At 39.1% G+C, this 18,587-nt stretch overlaps 1 protein-coding gene across 2 annotated transcripts in view; it reads left to right on the top strand.

The window, feature by feature from the left end:
• Positions 1 to 18,587, top strand: part of PLXNA4 (plexin A4) — a 1,110,285-nt gene that overhangs the window by 655,781 nt on the left and 435,917 nt on the right. For both annotated transcript variants that reach the window (XM_069765352.1, XM_069765353.1), the window contains one exon: positions 10,707 to 10,807. In XM_069765352.1, the coding sequence (XP_069621453.1) occupies positions 10,707 to 10,807 (101 nt within the window). The remainder of the gene's footprint in view (positions 1 to 10,706; positions 10,808 to 18,587) is intronic.

The following is an 18,587-nucleotide window of genomic DNA, read 5'->3' as shown; positions in this document are numbered from 1 at the left end:
AAGAACCTAGAATATAAGACATAATTTTAGTTGTTTCACACGTTTTTGTTAAAGGGAACTTGTCTCCCCCCCAGGCGTTTGTAACTAAAAGAGCCACCTTATGCAGCACTAATGCTGCATTCTGACAAGGTGGCTCTTTTAGTTCTTGTTCCTGCCACTGCTGAAAGAATTGTTTATCAAATTTGTCCCCCATACCTTGAAATTGTCCGGGGGGCAGGTCTTTCCCCCCTAACACAGACGCACCACAGCCGTCAGTTACTACCTCATGTTTACAGGGCACCGCCTCCTCAGCGTTATTGAATTTTCCAGGTGCCTGCACTGTGATCTTAAGCCTTGGGCATGTTAGCGCTGCCCATCCACTGACATCACTTGATGTCTTTCTTATGGCGCCAGCGTGGACGCGCGGCACAAGATCCCGCCCAAAAGTCTCTTCTGATTGATTCACACTGCGGGGCTGGGATTCTGGGCCTTGAGCAGTACTTATCTGCGGCTCTCCCTCATCTGCCTCCGCCTTCCTCCTACTCTGCAGCGTCAGAGGAATCTGACAATATCTGATGATTCCTATGATGCTGCACAGTAGGAAAGAGACGGAGGGAGATGAGGGAGAGCCACAGATAAGTACTGCACATGCCCAAGAATTCCAGCCCTGCAGTGTGAATAAATAAGAAGAGACTGTGGGGCGGGATCTCGGGCCACATGTCCACCGGGGGGTGACAGGTTCCCTTTGAGTATATAATTCCACATGTGTTAATTCATAGTTTTGATGCCTTCAGTGTGAATGTACAATTTTCATAGTCATGAAAATACAGAAAAATCTTTAAATGAGAAGGTGTGTCCAAACTGTATATATACATATATATATATATTTATTTATATATACATATATATATATAAACTGTAGCAAAAAATAAGAGACCACTGCAAAATGTTCAGTTTGTCTGATATTTCTCTTTATAGGTATATTTTTGGTTAAAATGTAAACTGTTCTTTTTATTCTATAAACTTCTGACAACATGTCTCCGAATTTCCCTAGCAATAAATTTAGTATTTTATTTTCAGGCAAAGATAAATGGTCAAAATAAAAAAACAGTGCTTTCAGACCTCAAATAATGCAAAGAAAACACGTTCATAATCATTTAGAAACAACAATACTAATGTTTTAACTCAGGAAGAGTTCAGAAATCAATATTTTGTGGAATAACCATGATTTTTATTCACAGCTTTCATGCGTCTTGGAATGCTTTCCACCAGTCTTTCACACTGCTTCTATTCACCATCAGTGCTGCTTGAGAAAGGTTCCATAGAGAGAGCTGAAACCTCACACATAGAACAGGGCACTTCACTAACATGGTTTGTTCAAAACAAGTTAGCTAGTATTTTATGGAACCTGACAATCACATTAATTAAATTGCTATAAAATGTTCACAAAATGTGTGTAACAATGTGTCTCAATACCATTTAGTATTATCATACTGCCATTTGGAGAATATAATGTCTTTAAGGTATTTTTCTACTGTAAACATATTCCTGTGCCTTTACATCAAAAAACAAGCTTTGTAGGAGTTTTAAAAAGAAAATTATAGCAGTCCGCCCTGGTTTTCCCCAGGGAAAAGACCTGCTGTTAAACTGAACATAACTCCAGGAGCGAGACGCTCTGAAAAGTAGGAGAGAAGAGTGGGGGGTACTGTATAGCTCAACAGAAAAACACTTTGTTCAGTTAAAACCCTTGGAGATTATTTTCTGTATGCCATTCATTAATACACCTTGACTAGGAGATGTTTCAATGAAATTTTCTTTGAATTGGCCGGTAATACAGAATAATGTAGAACTATATCTATGACCTATCTTATAATGCAGCTTTTTGAAGTCTCTTATAATATTGAATGGATTTGAAGACACTTTGCATTGCTAATCTGGTGCTGATATTGTGTTTTTGTAAATACTGCTATATATGCAGCATTTACTTTAAATGGGTTGTCTTGAAAAAATATGTTAAAAGAAACCAGCTCACCAGTCCCATATACAGTCATGGCCAAAAGTATTGACACCCCTGCAATTCTGTCAGATAATACTTATTTTCTTCCTGAAAATGATTGCAATCACAAATTCTTTGGTATTATTATCTTCATTTAATTTGTCTTAAATGAAAAAACACAAAAGAGAATGAAGCAAAAAGCAAAACATTGATCATTTCACACAAAACTCCAAAAATGGGCCAGACAAAAGTATTCCCACCCTCAGCCTGATACTTGGTTGCACACTTCAAAAAGCACTAGAAAATGGTTTTAGAGAAAGCACTGGAGACTTTTAAGGTGGCCAGTAATGAGTCCAGACCTGAATCCCATAGAACACCTGTGGAGAGATCTAAAAATGGCAATTTGGAGAAGGCACCCTTCAAATATCAGAGACCTGGAGCAGTTTGCCAAAGAAGAATGGTCTAAAATTCCAGCAGAGCATTGTAAGAAACTCATTGATGGTTACCGGAAGCGGTTGGTCGCAGTTATTTTGGCTAAAGGTTGTGCAACCAAGTATTAGGCTGAGGGTGGCAATATCATCTTGGTCAGCATTTGCTATGCATTCCATAAATACTTATGTAACCCCCTGACTCAACCGTATATCCTTGGAAAACCTTTTTTTATTTCTCAGGCACTGTATTCTAATTGTATCCATCCGGTCTGATGGGCATGGCTCTGGGCCACTCCACCCCTTCCCACGGCTGCTGCTCGCCGTTCCTGGACATGGATGACACCTCCAGTGTCATCTTTATCGCCGTAAGATTTTTCTCATTAAACATTTTATCATTGGTCCTGATTATATTTTCTAGATGCCATAAATAATTCTAAACAATCCTTCTTCCTCTTACATTATCATTGGTGACATTATCATTGGTGTCAAAGCACACATAACATGAATCGTAGTTGGGAAGCAACATATTACATCTTTTGCACTAGAGAGAAGCAGCATTAACTGGATATCCTCAAGTTGTCTCTTGAGCAGTTCAGAGCAATGCAATTTCATTATAATTTCCTTACTTCCTGGTTTCTATCAGGATCGGCACTCATCCTTGTGTGACAGCATTGGTGAATAGTGTTGTGGAAATCCCTTTCCGGGGATAGCTAATTTGGGGAACACAAGGAGTCTCCAGATCTGCCAGTGTTGTTCTAGTTAGCAGCGATGCATCAGAGACAAGAACATACGTACACAGCCGTCTCAGCCAACGTACAAGGCTTGTCTCAGGTACCAAGGCAGAGACTTTTATTATACCCACAGGAAAAAGGAGAATGATTCATTAGATTACCAAAAAAGGATATGTAATTTTGCAGAAAAAGTTTGTCAGTCATGGCATCGCTAAGTTTACTCAAACTAGTTTAAACCGGCTCTCAAGGTTTTCAACAGTTTTTTAACAAAGCCAATGCCCTGTTTCATTGCTTTTATGATAAGACATGTAAAGTTAATGCAATTATAACAGCATCACTTCAGAAGATGAGAGGGAGAGGAGGCACAGGGAGGGTGGTGAGGACCTAACTGCTGTATAGAAATCAATGGACTGGAGCGAGCTAAATGGGATGTTAAGAGCTAGCCTCTCTCTTGGAGTCTAACTTCTGCCCACTCTTGGCCAGTCATTAGAGTACAGGCTCCATGGAAACGAGCTCTACAATATAAAAGATGAAAGCTGTTATTGGAGAAGAGCATTAATGCAGCTAGAAAAAGCAGGTCAATTGCATACCTGCTTATTTTCATGCTGTCTAACTAATTAAAGCCATTTAAGAACATGAGAACACAGGTTCTATCATCTAATAATGAAACAATCTAATTTGTTACTGAAAATTATTAATTTCCATGGATTTCCATGGATGCAGCAGTTATAACAAAAATAATTGGTAATTGTATAAAAATAATTTGACTCCATTGTTTCTTATTAAAATTAGAGATGCATGATACAATATTTGTCACGGAAATCGCTATTGTTGAAGATATATTGTGATATGTTCCCCTTTAAAAGCCAGTGCAAAATTTGTAAATTTTGCATAGATGGAATATTTGTATAGACCATTTGGGAGGCTGATTGATCTTTTGAATCCCTTTGAGACAAAGCCCTTTTTCATTTTTGTGTTTCTGTTTTTTGTTCCCCTTCTTCCCAGAGCCATAACTATTTTATTTTTTCTGTCAATATGGCCATGTGAGGGCTTGTTTTTTTTGTGGGATAAGATAGACTTTTGAACAACACCATTGGTTTTACCATATCATGCACTCAAAAACAGGAAAAAAATTCCAAGTGCGATGAAATTGCAAAAAAGTGCAATTCCACAGTGTTATTTTTGGGACTTTTTTTTACCATGTTCACCAAATGCTAAAACTGACCTTCCATTATGACTCTCCAGGTAATTCTGAGTTCATAGACACCAAACATGTCTGGGTTCTGTTTTATTTAGGTGGTAAAAAAAATCCAAAATTTGTTAAAAAAAATTGTGCCATTTTCCAATACCCGTAATGTCTCCATTTTTCATGATCTCATTTTGGGTGAGATAGTGATACCATTTTAGTGTAGATACGATCTTTTGATTGCCCGTTATTGCATTTTAATGCGATGTTGCGGCAACCAAAAAGACGTAATTCTGGTGTTTTGATTCTCATTACGCCGTTTAGCGATCGAGTTTTTTTTTTATATTGATAGATCAGGCAATTCTGAATGCAGTGATACCAAATATCTTTATGTTTGATTTTTTTTATTGTTTTATTTGGAAAGGGGCGAAAGGGGGGTGATTTAAACTTTTATTTTTTTCTATTTTTTTAATATTGTTAAAAACATTTTTTTTTTCTTTTGGCATGCTTCATGGGAGACTAGAAGCTGCCACAACCCGATCAGCTCTGCTACATACAGGCGATGATCAGACCACCTGTATGTAGCAGAATACCTCACTTGCTATGAGCGCCGACCATCCAGCAGTGACAACCATAGAGGTCTCCAGGAGACCTCTGGTTGTCTTGCCAACCCATCGGTGACCTGCGATTATGTGACGGGGTCACGAATAGGCGGATTTCCGGCACGATTGTTAGAAGCGCATGGTAAATACTGCTGTCAGTGTTTGACATCGGCATTTAACAGGTTAATAACTGGGGGGGGGATTGCGATTCCACCCGTGGCTGTTGCGTGCACTTGTCAGCTGTTCAAAACAGCTGACGTACCAGGAAAGATGTAGGCTTACTGTTGGAGCCCACGTCAAAGGGGGAGACATAACATGCGCAGTACTAGTATGATCAGTACGATGCTTGTTGTAAAAAAGGTTAATAAAGTCTACAATCACTTGAAATAAAATCAGAAATAGAAGTATTCTTAAAATATCGCCACACATTCTAATGTACAGTGTATATATATATATATATATATATATACACACAGATTACATTTATGGATTTACTGGCTATCCTGGTATCATCAAGAAGCAGGAGCTTAGGAGATGGAAATGTATTGAGGGACAGATTTAAGAGTTGATATTGACTAAGGAAACATCCATAATAGATTAGATTTTGCTGAGATCGCAATGTAGTTCCCACAGAGAACTTTGGATAAGAGGAGGCTTCCATGTTCTCTCCAGGCCTTTAGCCAAGGGGAATCTAATCAATACAGACAGACAGACCCAAGCAATGGTAATAAGAGCTGCCAAATAATGAGGCAGTGGGTAAAGCCTGCTATCTGCTTTCAGCACAAGGTAGGACCTGGAAATATGTTCTCCCTTGTCATTAAGAAATCACATCCATAATTTAGTTTCCAATAATGAGATCGTGAATGAGAGGCATGGTATGAAACTTATGTTATATGGCCATGGTACTGTACATTACTGGTCAATTACTAGCTAATAAAGGCTTGTATTATTAGAATAGTATAAATACAGATCGCTGCGCAGGCAGCTCTAAAGTATATAGCAATCCATACCATTGTCATGTGGCAGTAAAAATGAATAGAAACTTTTGCCGTGGATGTGTTGCTAGATATTTGAATATAGATATTATGATTACGATAATAAAAATGATGATTATAATCACTGGTGCTATGCACAAGATTTAGGCATGTGTGTAAAAAAAATAATAAAAGTAAGAATGCTTTAAAAAATAGAAGTGTTAATAGTTTTTTTAAATTAATTAGCAAAATGCAAAGTGAATAAACAAAAGAGAAATTTAAATCAAAATTAGATGTGTTGCCTTCAAAACAGCATCTATTCTTCCATGTAAACCCAGACAAAGTCATGGACTTATTAGTATTATAGTCAGGTGTTTGAGTAACCAATTATACCAAACGGGTGTTAATTCTTATAATGTTCATGTGTAGGTTGAAACACAGTCAATTGGGTGAGCAATAGTTAAACTCTACCACAAAGGTGAGATTGTAGAAGAGAGTTTCATGTCAAAAGTCATACACCATGGCAAGATTGTGCATAGCTACCAGGCACAAGAGAGTTATAATGCATCAACAAGGTCTGTACAAACACTTCAAAGCATAGTGTGCTTTCCTCGAAATCTGAAAATGTTCAGCAGTGCCATCAGCTCAGAACTGACAGCAACAATTGGAACCAAGCTACACCCATCTACTGGTCATAGAAGTCTGGCCAGAAGTAGTCTTCGTGGGAGAATTGTGCCCAAAATCTATACTCTTGACATAGCAACAAGGCCAAGTGACTCAGTTGTACATGAAAACAAAGACAATACGGTAGAGAAAAGTAGCTTTAGATGAGCGGAACTGATGGGTCAATAGCTGAGAGATTTGTCTGTAAATCCTGAAGAGTGGTATGACATTGAGCAACTTCAGGCAACACTAAAGCTATGTGGAGATTCCTTGGAACTTTGGGGCTGCTTTTCAGCAAATGGAATTGGCCAGGATTAATGGTGTCCTCAGGGATGAGAAATACTGGGACATACTTATCCATGTTGCAATACTTTCAGTGAGGCATCAGATTTATTCTGCATAATGAAGAACAAGGAGTCCTGGAATTTATGATTTAGCCCTGACGGAGCCCTGATCTCCACATGGAGCCTGTCAGGGATTACATAAAAAGGCAGTAGGATTTGCATAATTGTACATCGACAAAATATCTATGGTTAGTTCTCCAAGATGTTTGGAACAACCTCCCTGCTGAGTGATTTTGAATCTTTGTGTAAGTGTACTTAGAAGAATTGATGCTGTTTTGAAGGCAAGGGGTAGCTAGACATTTGAAACTCTACATTATTTTTTGTCACCTTAAAGTTAGGGCTGTTTGCAATGTACTTTAATCATTTGGAAAAGCTATTAATGTATGTAGTCGAGATTGGAAGACCATTGCCATGCTCTTATATTGCATTCTTGTGGTGTATAGAAAAATATAGTCTGAGAGATTCAAAGGATGCTGCCAATAATAACAAATGTACAGGCTTACTTTTATTAAAACTATAAATTGTGCTTAATGTTTCACAAGTTTATTGTGCCACAAAAAAAGGTTATTACATGCATATAGTTAGACCTCCATCTAACTCTCAATCTTCCAGTCTGAAGGTCTAGTGACAATGGTGCCACACAATAGTTCTCATCCAACTCCACCTTACATATGGATGTTCAGCTCAGGCAAGCATTCAGGTGTATTTAACCCCTTCATGACCTTGGAATTTTTCGTTTTTCTGTGTTCGTTTTTAGCTCCCCTCATTCCCAGAGCCATAACTTTTTTTATTTTTCTGTCAATTTGGCCATGTGAGAGCTTATTTTTTGCGGTACGAGTTGTACTTTTGAACGACGTCATTGCTTTTAGCATGTCGTGTCCTAGAAAACGGGAAAAAAATTCCAAGTGCAGTGAAATTGCAAAAAAAGTGCAGTCCCACACTTGTTTTTTGTTTGGCTTTTTTGCTAGGTTCACTAAATGCTAAAACTGACCTGACATTATGATTCTCCAGGTCATTACGAGTTCCTAGACACCTAATATGACTAGGGTATTTTTTACCTAGGTGGTGAAAAAAAAATCCAAACTTTGCTAAAAAAAAAAAAAAAAAAAGTGCCATTTTCCGATACGCGTAGCGTCTCTATTTTTCGTGATCTGGGGTCGGGTGAGGGCTTATTTTTTGCATGTTGAGCTGGCGCTTTTAAGGATAGCATTTTGGTGCAGATACGTTCTTTTGATCGCCCGTTATTGCATTTTAATGCAATGTCGCGGCGACCAAAAAACATAATTCTGGCGTTTCGAATTTTTTTCTCGCTACGCTGTTAAGCGATCAGATTAATGCTTTTTTTATTGATAGATCGGGCGATTCTGAACGCGGCGATACCAAATATGTATAGGTTTGATATTTTTATTGATTTATTTTGATTGGGGCGAAAGGGGGGTGATTTAAACTTTTATATTTTTTTTATTTTTTTCACATTTTTTTAACTTTTTTTTACTTTTGCCATGGGAGGCTAGAAGCAGGCACAGCACGATCGGCTCTGCTTCATAGCAGCGATCTGCTGTTCGCTGCTATGTAGCAGAAAATCAGGTGTGCTGTGAGCGCCGACCACAGGGTGGCGCTCACAGCTGCCGGGGATCTGTAACCATAGAGGTCTCAAGGACCTCTATGGTTACAATACTGAAGCATCGCCGACCTCCGATCATGTGACGGGGGTCGGCGATGCCGTCACTTCCGGCCGCCCGGCTGGATGCGGCAGTTAAATGCCACTGTCTGCGTTTGACAGCGGCATTTAACTAGTTAATAGGTGCAGGCAGATCGCGATTCTGCCCGCGCCTATTGCGGGCACATGTCAGCTGTTCAAAACAGCTGACATGTCCTGGCTTTGATGCGGGCTCACCGCCGGAGCCCGCATCAAAGAGGGGCTTCTGACCTCGGACGTACTATCCCGTCCGAGGTCAGAAAGGGGTTAATGGGTAAAGGTACCTTCACACTTAGTGACGCTGCAGCGATCCAGACAACGATCCGGATCGCTGCAGCGTCGCTGTTTGGTCGCTGGAGAGCTGTCACACAGACCGCTCTCCAGCGACCAACAATGCCGGTAACCAGGGTAAACATCGGGTTACTAAGCGCAGGGCCGCGCTTAGTAACCCGATGTTTACCCTGGTTACCATCGTAAAAGTTAAAAAAACAAACACTACATACTTACCTACCGCTGTTTGTCCCCGGCGCTCTGCTTCTTGCTCTGGCTGTGAACGCCGGGTAGCCGGAAAGCAGAGCAGTGACGTCACCGCTCTTCTTTCTGGCCGCTGTGCTCACAGCCAGAGCAGAGAAGCAGAGCGCCGGGGACAGACAGCGATAGGTAAGTATGTAGTGTTTGTTTTTTTAACTTTTACGATGGTAACCAGGGTAAACATCGGGTTACTAAGTGCGGCCCTGCGCTTAGTAACCCGATGTTTACCCTGGTTACCAGCGAAGACATCGCTGAATCGGTGTCACACACGCCGATTCAGCGATGTCAGCGGGAGAGCCAGCGACCAAAGAAAGTGCTGGCCCTCTAGCTCCGACCAACGACATCACAGCAGGATCCTGATCGCTGTTGCGTGTCAAACTGAACGATATCGCTAGCGAGGACGCTGCAATGTCACGGATCGCTAGCGATATCGTTTAGTGTGAAGGTACCTTAAAGTGGAGTAAAGTGCTATCTGGAAGAGGCTTATCTCCTCTGAAAACAAAAGGGTCAGGTGCTTAAATGTGCTTCATGCATTATCTGTTATTGAGAGTTGGAGGGTCCCCCATACAGTGGCATGTAAAAGTTTTGGCACCCCTTGTCAATATTACTGTTATGGTGAACAGTTAAGTAAGTTGACGATTAAATGATCTCTAAAAGGCCTAAAGTCAAAGATGACACATTTCCTTTGTATTTTAGGCAAAATTAAGAAATATATGTTCCCCCTTTACATTTCAAAGATTGCAAAAAGGAGAATGGACCAATGAAAAAGTTTGGGCACCCTTGGAGATTTGTGTGCTCAGATAACTGTTAGGATTATGGCTTGTTCACTATGATCGTTAGGAAAGGCCAGGTGATGCAAATTTCCCAGCTTTATAAAAACCCAGCCTCCTCTAACCTCGCACCAAAATACAGCAGCCATGGGTTCTTATAAGCAGCTGGATAGCACTTTGAAAATGAAAATGTTGGAGGCCCACAAAGCAGGAGAAGGCTGTAAGAAGATAGCAAAGTGTTTTAAAGTTCCCCTTTCCTTAGTTTGAAATGCAATTAAGAAATGGCAGTTAGCAGGAATAGTGGAGGTCAAGATAAGGTCTGAAGACCAAACAAAATTTTAGTGAGGTTTGCTAGAGAGGAAAATCAGAACCTCTGCTTGACTGCAAAAGACCTTCAGAAAGATTAAGCAGACTGTGGAGTTGTGGTACGTTATACTATTGTTTAAAGACACTTGCACAAATATGGCCTTCATGGAAGAGTCATCAGAAGATAACCTCTCCTGCATCCTCACTAAGAAATTCAGAGTCAAAAGTATGCAAAAAACATCTAAACAAGACCTTATGCAACCCCCACATATACTTATGCTGGCTAACAGATGTAAATCATTCAGCTGTGGCAATAAAAACTAAAACTCCAAGCACTAAAAAATACTCTGAGGACACCCCAGCGTGCTCGGGAAATCTCGAGTAACGAGTATATTCGCTCATCACTATTCATAATATTACATATGATTATTTAACAGAACTTAATTTTCATGCTTTGCCATAAATTTATGACTTTTTTCTTCATTTTTCTGCAGCTTACAAGAGTCCCTGTGGAGTCATGTGGCCAGTACACTACGTGCAGCGACTGTCTTGGATCTGGAGATCCACACTGCGGCTGGTGTGTGCTTCATAACACGTAAGTGCCAGTTTGACCCGACTAGATATTATATGGTATTGTAATATACCAGTGGGGGCCATGACTTCCTTTACATTTTGTTCATTAGCATTATACACTTCTATGCTATCAAAATACAGTATATACAATCCGGCACCCATAATTAAGGTGTGTACATATGCCTGTACATTTTTCTATATAAATATGTCTCGTCTGTAATCTTGGGAAGTGTCTTTCTGTTTTCAGAAGTCATGTCTCAAGGGATTTAGGAGGAATGTTGCTAACGACAATAGTCCTCCCATGAATGCAGAGCGTAGCTTAATGTTGTTTGCATGAACTTCTAATGTCTTTCAATGTGACTTTCAAAACAAGATGAAACTTGTCATAGAGTTTTAAAATGTTAAGCATCTTGAGAAGTGACTTGTTTTATTCTTTTTTTGCTTAATTGGCTATACCTGGTATGTGTCTGTCATAGAATATCTGCACATTGTTCCACAAAGTGCCCACATAATACTGCTATCCAGTGTCCATATGACATCAATATACACTGTCATATAGTATCTATATGTAGTAACATTACCTCCAAATTTTCAAATAACACAGATAATGTTTAGTGATGAGCGAGTGTGCTTGTTACTCGAGTTTTCCAAGCATGCTTAGGTGTTCTCTGAGTATCTTGGGGGTGCTCGTAGATAATGTTTGAGTCCCCGCAGCTGCATGATTTGCGGCTGCTCTATAGCCTGAATAAATGTGGGGATTCCCTAACAAATAGGCAATTCCTGCATGTGTTAAGGTTGTCTAACAGCTGCAAATCATGCAATTGAGGTGACGCAAACATAATCTACGAGCACGCCCAAGATACTTGGAGAACACCTGAGCATGCTCGGAAAACTCGAGTAACGAGCACACTCGCTCATCACTAATAATGTTCGTATAATATTATATTAGCAGCATCTTAATGTGGTTCCACATCCAATATTTTTGGTTATGGCCATACTTTTTACTACATTATGCTCACAGCATGAAAGCCTGGCTGCCCTGATAATATGCAATAATTTTAGAAGACTATCTTATCCCTTGCCTGACATGTACAAAAGATATCATGTGCACATGTGTGAGTTGTCAAAAGAGCTAAGCTAATTCTGCTGTATGTGAGTCAGGCACCCACGGTGTTACACAGCTGGAGCCTGCATCTAACAGCAGAGGTTGGAATCAGCAAAGTTCACATCACTGGCAACTTGATTCTCTTATCGGAAAACTGACAATACACTGCAATACTATAGTATTTCAGCGTATTGTACAAGTCATCAAACCTTGATGTTTGAAGGTATAAAAAAATGAATTCAATCCAAAAATAAGAAATAAGTGAAACAATAAAAAATAAGCATATACGATATCAGTGTATACAAGTTTACAGTTAAACAATATGGAAAAAAAATAGTTTTTTCGAGTTCCTCTCCTACCCACAAATTAATGAAATAAGATGTTAGGGTTGGCGGAACGCACCGAATATATATTTTTATTAGTAGTAATAGGTACGTTTGCAACCGTGCAGGAAAGAACCTGCTGCTAAGTAAGGCAGTACTATATAGTACTATAAACTAACTCTGTTACTTCACAGAGTCTGTTAGCAAAGAGAACGCTGTACCCTGTTTAGCTCACAGAGGAACACAGCTACTTAGTAGAGCAGTTAGTGATCATGCAGTCAAATTCAAACACGCAGCTCCTCTCCGGTGGAGCTGGAATTCTAATGGCTATACGCCAGCCCTGAATCCACTCACATGAAACTCCTCGCCGGAGGTGCCAGCATTCTAGGGGCTTATTTCAGCCGGGTCCCTGAATACACACACACGAAACTCCTCGCCGGAGGTGCCAGCATTCTAGGGGCTTATTTCAGCTGGGTCCCTGACTGCATGCAAACACGACCACACTGGCGCTGAGCTCATACATAAATTGACACTAGCGCATGGCCATGCGGTCATGCAAACCTTTTATAGCTGCAGCATGTACAGGACCTTCCAAAAAGGACCAATGGAAGGCTGCCTCAGAACTTGATCAGGTACAGGGCCTTCCTGGAGGACCAATGGAAGTCACTGCAGTACCTGAGCATGTGACCCTAGACCTCCACTGAGAGATCTTACCCTGGGCATGCTCAGTGTGTGCAAAGCAGGACTTAGTCCCAGAAAAGCCTGCTCGCCGCAGACCAGTGCAGGGTACAATAGCAGAGCCTGGAGAGGCAGCAGTATCCCTTTGCACAGTGTCAGATCCAATGAGACGCTGGGACCGACGTCTCTGCTGAGCAGGCTCCACTGTGGCCAATGAAAAATGGGAGACTGCAGCAGACACGGCTCAAGATTCCCCCTGTGCAGCGGCGGGAACTCAACTCCTAACATAAGAAGCAGTCAAAAAGTTATATGCATCCTAATGTGGTACCAGTAAAAACTATATCTTGCCATGCAAAAACAATGTTATGGAGCTATGAGTCTTAGAAAATGGTGACACAAACCAAATTTGTTTTTTACAAATTTCAAGATTTTTACATTTTTAAGAAGTAAGATATATATAAAAAATATATAAATTTGGATTGCCATAATCATGCTGACCTAGAGCATCAAGTTACCAGGTCCTTTATACTGGACCAAGAATGCCAATAAAACAAAACCTAAAAAATAATTACAAAATGTAGATTTTTTTCAACCCTACACCCCACTGTTTTTCCAGTGGTACGGTAATTTCAATGCTGTCATTTAATTTTATTCTATAAGGTCAAACCCTGATTGACTGTGTCAGCAGAAAAAAAATAAGTTATGGCTCTTGGAGGAAGAGGAAGAAAAAAATGAAAAAGCTAAACACAAATTGGCCTGATCATAAAGGGTATATAATGTCTTTAAAAATGCTTAACTCTACATAATATATGAGCTAGAGTCCAATTAGACGTGATATCAGAATTTCTTGAAAATACCTTGCATAATTAAACATATTTATGCAGTAGCAAGAACATGAACATATATATGTATTATCTCTAACCTTTGTGTTTCATATATTGTACTTCTGCCACAATAATTGGGGTGCTGTTGAATGAAATTCTCAGTGTAATCTTAACATACTGTACATATGAAAATAATTAACAACTACATGAGAGTCTATTATAATTTTTACCAAATTGTTTCCATTGCTATGGTCTGGAATACTCTAAATAGATAAACATTGTGGTCATCCATTTGGAATGATAGTGTACTAAGGAATTTTTATCTATGGAGGTCCGGGCTTATTAAGAGCTGCCATAAGAAAGTAATTATAATTAGCATGCCAATAACCAATCAAATAAAGGTCTCCATTTCAGGATGTTAGGCATAAAGCTGTTTATTTTGGCTGTCTTTCCACCAGTCTGTAGTGATCTACAATACAGAACTTTACACTTCTCAAACTTGCTGATTTATAAGTGTACATTTTCTTACATTTATTATATTATCATATTTTTTATATCTTTCTGAACTTCTTCCAGTAATCACATTGATTATAGATGTAGCAGAAGTACGGTAAATTTATTTTATATCCAAACAATATTTTTCACCTTCCTTCAAGTTGGCATGTTCTCTAAAGAAAATAGTTTGATTTCTTATTAACCAGTTCAAGATTGGGCCATTTATTTCCATTCCTGACCAGGTTTATTTTTCTTTCTTTTAAATGCAAATGTAAAAAAAAATGTAAAAAACGTAAAAATTTCTGTAGCTTGGACAGTCAACCAATTTTTTGTACTGTTTTTTTTCCATGATGCATGAGGCTTCATTTTTATATCACTCCTTTGTTCTCATATGAATGGAAAAAATAAAGCAAAAAAAGTATTTTGCCATTTTTTTTATAACCCCAAAGAAGTAGTAAAATACATTAAAACATTTGTTCCCCTTTCTGTAACACATATTTTTCTATATCAGACATGTTTTCTTTTTACAGATGTGGCTAGTAAAAGCAATTTGGATTTACAGTGCCATTTTTTTTATTAATTAACTAATTAATTTCTTTATTACCTGTTGTTTTTTATGTATTTTTCACATATTTTAGACATTGTGCCCCCCTAGAGTGATAAAAGACCTTTATGGGGGCATTTAAATGTTGAAATGTGTATATATTTTCTTCTTATTTCCCATATATCTGGAGCTGGTAAATTAGCCATAGTTGTTACAAGGGAAATTAAGCCTCCTGCATTGAAGAGCTGTTTGAATGTTCTATGTACCAGTATCTCTTGTTCCCTCCCTATGCACAGTGACCACATGACCACTGTATACGGAAAAGGAAGCGCTGTCAGAGGTTTCTAATACTGCATAGACAGTGCTTGTTCAGTGTATATATAACAATAAAGAAGTCAGAGAGGGTAATAAACCATATCTGTCTTCTCAGAGATATCTCTGGCGACTCACAGACAGTCGAATCCCACTTCAGCTACTCAATTAGAGAATGTCACTGGAGGAGTGGAGCTGACGTTTAAATTAAATGGGTGGTCCTGAAGCAGATAATGGATTGTACTGATCTTCGGTGTTCAGGGGCACACTGGTCCTCTGCATCCTGGCTTCCTGCTTCCCCTACCAAGGTGTAGCTTGGACCATTAGCATGGTTGCACTGCTATTCTGTACTGCTCTCTGCAGCATTGGACCAGTGCAGGAACACTAAACTCTGAAGTTGACTTGATCCAAAGATTCAGGAAGCTTCATTACTTTTTTGCAAGTTCTAAAGGAAATAGCTTACAAATATACCCCTTGCTTGGAAAACCGGCAACACCTGGTTGACTAAAGAGATAGCCAGTAACCTAGGGAACAAGCAGCACACTATAGAATTAAAATTCTTACATTCTTGAGAGTGAATAGGATTTTTAGTAAGAGATTAATTTCAAAGTTGCTTGTTTTTACAAGTGTTTTGAATTTTTACTACTTAAAGAGGTTGTCCACTACTTTTACATTGATGATCAATCCTAAGAATAGGTCATCAATGTCTGATAGAACAGGGTCCAACATCCAGAATCCCTTTTGATCAGCTGTTATCAGTGCCAGCGGCCACTGTCCGGAAGTACTCACTTGTCTAGCTGCTCTACCTACTTGTAGTGGCTGCCGCAGGGTAGTACATATCCTCCTCCTATTGATTTGGAAAGGAGGATGTATGGCACCAAGTCTAGGCCACTACAAGTAGATGGAGCAGCTTGGCAAGTAAGTACTTCCAGCCAGCGACTGACACTCCCAACACCGATAACATTTAATCGATATCGTGTTCAATCAGACATTGATAGGTTATCTATGTAAAAGTAGTGGACAACCTCTTTAATGACGTAAGATAAATCATTTATCATGTATATTCTTTAATTTCATGGTATGAAAAGTAGGAGTCAATGCAATCAGAAAGATGGTAAGACTCCCTAATTTAAAGAGTTTATGTAGTGGCTCTTTTCCACCAAATCTCAATGTTAATATTTCTGCCTTTATATTGTGGCTGCAGTTGATTCCTGAATAAGGCATCTTCTAATCACTCTTAAATTATGAAGCCTCATGATGACAGATGATCTTTAAAGTTAGTATTTTGCATTGACCTATACGAGCACAACGCAAAAATAGTAAGATCCCCTTAACACTAGAAGTCACAGAAATTTCGAGCTCCAAAGGTTCCAAAGGTAGAAATGTTAAATTACCCCTCTCTGGGACTTCTAGTGTTAAAGAGAGTATCATAAACAATTGGTTCTATATAACAAAGCCAAAATAATAAAAACATCTGAATAAACTGCTGAAACAAGATTTCCTATGACTTTCATAAAATCCTGCACCTGAAACACAAGACATCTGGAGAGGAAAAAGTAAATCTTACTCCTAAATCTATTTTCTTTTATACTGCAAAGTACAATGAGCTCGCTCCTTATATCTATGTTTGTACTGAAGCCCTTTCCCTGGTTTCAAGAGACTGCTGGATTAATTTGCTCCTATGGCCTTTGCAGCAGGATGAGGGCATAGGGCGGGCATTCTGGTGACGGCTGTGCTCCTTTGATTTGAACTGTGATACAGGCTTCTCTGTGTGAAGGCTCCATGCCAGGGAGCTGTCATTGATTTTCACCAACATTACTCTTGTCCTAACTCTACAATGGGAAATCTGACTCTTATGAAAGAAAACACCAGAAGGTATTGACTTCTTTATAGTACATTATACTTGGGAACTAGAGAATGAAGGGGGCACCTTTTTTCGTTAATTCTGAAGTCTCTAAGGCCACCAAATCTGGTTTGAGCAATATATTTTATTTCCCTTATGAGGTTATATCTTTATGTGTGTAATTCAGTTGTGGGAGAATACTGTGCGTTATCTTATAATGCTATAATATGTAGCTGTGAACATAGTCAAGTAGCTTGTTTACATTGCTCGGTTCCTATTTTTGTCATTTTGGGACAGAATTTAAATATTATGCCTTTAAGAACTGCAATATGTGGTTCTTAATTTTTCTGTGATTACACCAGGATACTAATATGTATAAAAATTCAGGGAAGACAGGAGACAAAATCATGAGAAATTATTATTAATAAAAACATATATAATAATTACTATTTTTAGGGTTTCCCAGGCACCCAGAAATGAAGAAACTTCATAATTTACTTGCTGTTAAAGCTCTGATTCTTTTTGAGTTGGCACGTGGCAAGGTGACCTACTATAGTCCTTTCAAAGCACAGATCACAGAGATTTCCTGTCTGTGCTTTGAATGGCTTAGTTCAGCCAGCAGCTATATAGTGAACTCTGATTGATGCTGTCATTGGGGTTTGGCCTGTGATCCTGATAAGCTGGAGATGTGCAAAGAAAAGGAGAGCTCACAGACATTTTGGTAATCTTATCAGCCTATCACTTTGCCCAGAGCATAGGTTGCTGGGTTTTCATAGTGCTACCTTACATTACAATTAGAGATATCCTTGAATAAAACTCTGTCCTTGACTTTACAGTTAGAGATAGGCAAATCTTTTGTACTTGTCGACTTACTCAAATATTTCCCAAAAATTCAATTTATGTCGAATCGACCAAAAGATATGTATAGCACTCTGAGGTCTTCTGGGACTGTATCCAACCCTTTTTAAGCTCTTTAATATAAAGAGAGCCTTAGTAATGTCAAAGTGATCTCCACATATATGGCTATTGGTAAACAGATGGTAACTGTTTTTCACTGCTGTTTTGTTGCACACTCTACCTGTACAGTATATTCAAAGGGATTTTTTTTGCTTTTTTCTCACTATTTCTATTGCTAAACTGGGAACTGTGACATCCTCCCAATAATCAGATTTAGTACATAATTATTGTGGTGTGGCATTCCCTGCCCTGGCATATTTCCTGGTTATTCTATACTATGTAATATGCTATACTATGCAATGGCTGTACAATACTATGTGATGTAACCAGTAACAATAACAACTACAGAAAAGTCTCAGGATTGCACTTACTAGGTGAAGTGGAAGGAATGTTGGCAGGGACAATCTAAATGCACAGCGATATTAATTTTGAAACTGTATAGGAGTCTCAAGATGGTTCTTTGTAAAAGGAGTGGAAGGGCATTGAGGATGTTTGTGTGAGAGCCATGGGGTAGATGTAGCCCTTCCTCTCGGAAAATGGTGTCTAGAAGCAAGGCACAATGGAAGAGCTGTCAGAAAGTTCAGGTTTTATACAATAAGGCCACGTGCACTCGTTTAAAATTTGGTGAATTTTTACCTCAGTATTTGTAAGCCAAAACCAGGAGTGGAACAATCAGAGGAAAAGTATAATGGAAACACGTCACCACTTTGGTAAAAAAAAT

The sequence above is a fragment of the Ranitomeya imitator genome, chromosome 4 (genome assembly GCF_032444005.1).
Source record: "Ranitomeya imitator isolate aRanImi1 chromosome 4, aRanImi1.pri, whole genome shotgun sequence".
In the NCBI taxonomy this organism is placed as follows: domain Eukaryota; kingdom Metazoa; phylum Chordata; class Amphibia; order Anura; family Dendrobatidae; genus Ranitomeya; species Ranitomeya imitator.
Note: the sequence above shows the minus strand (reverse complement) of the source record. Positions and strands in the feature narration are given on the sequence as shown.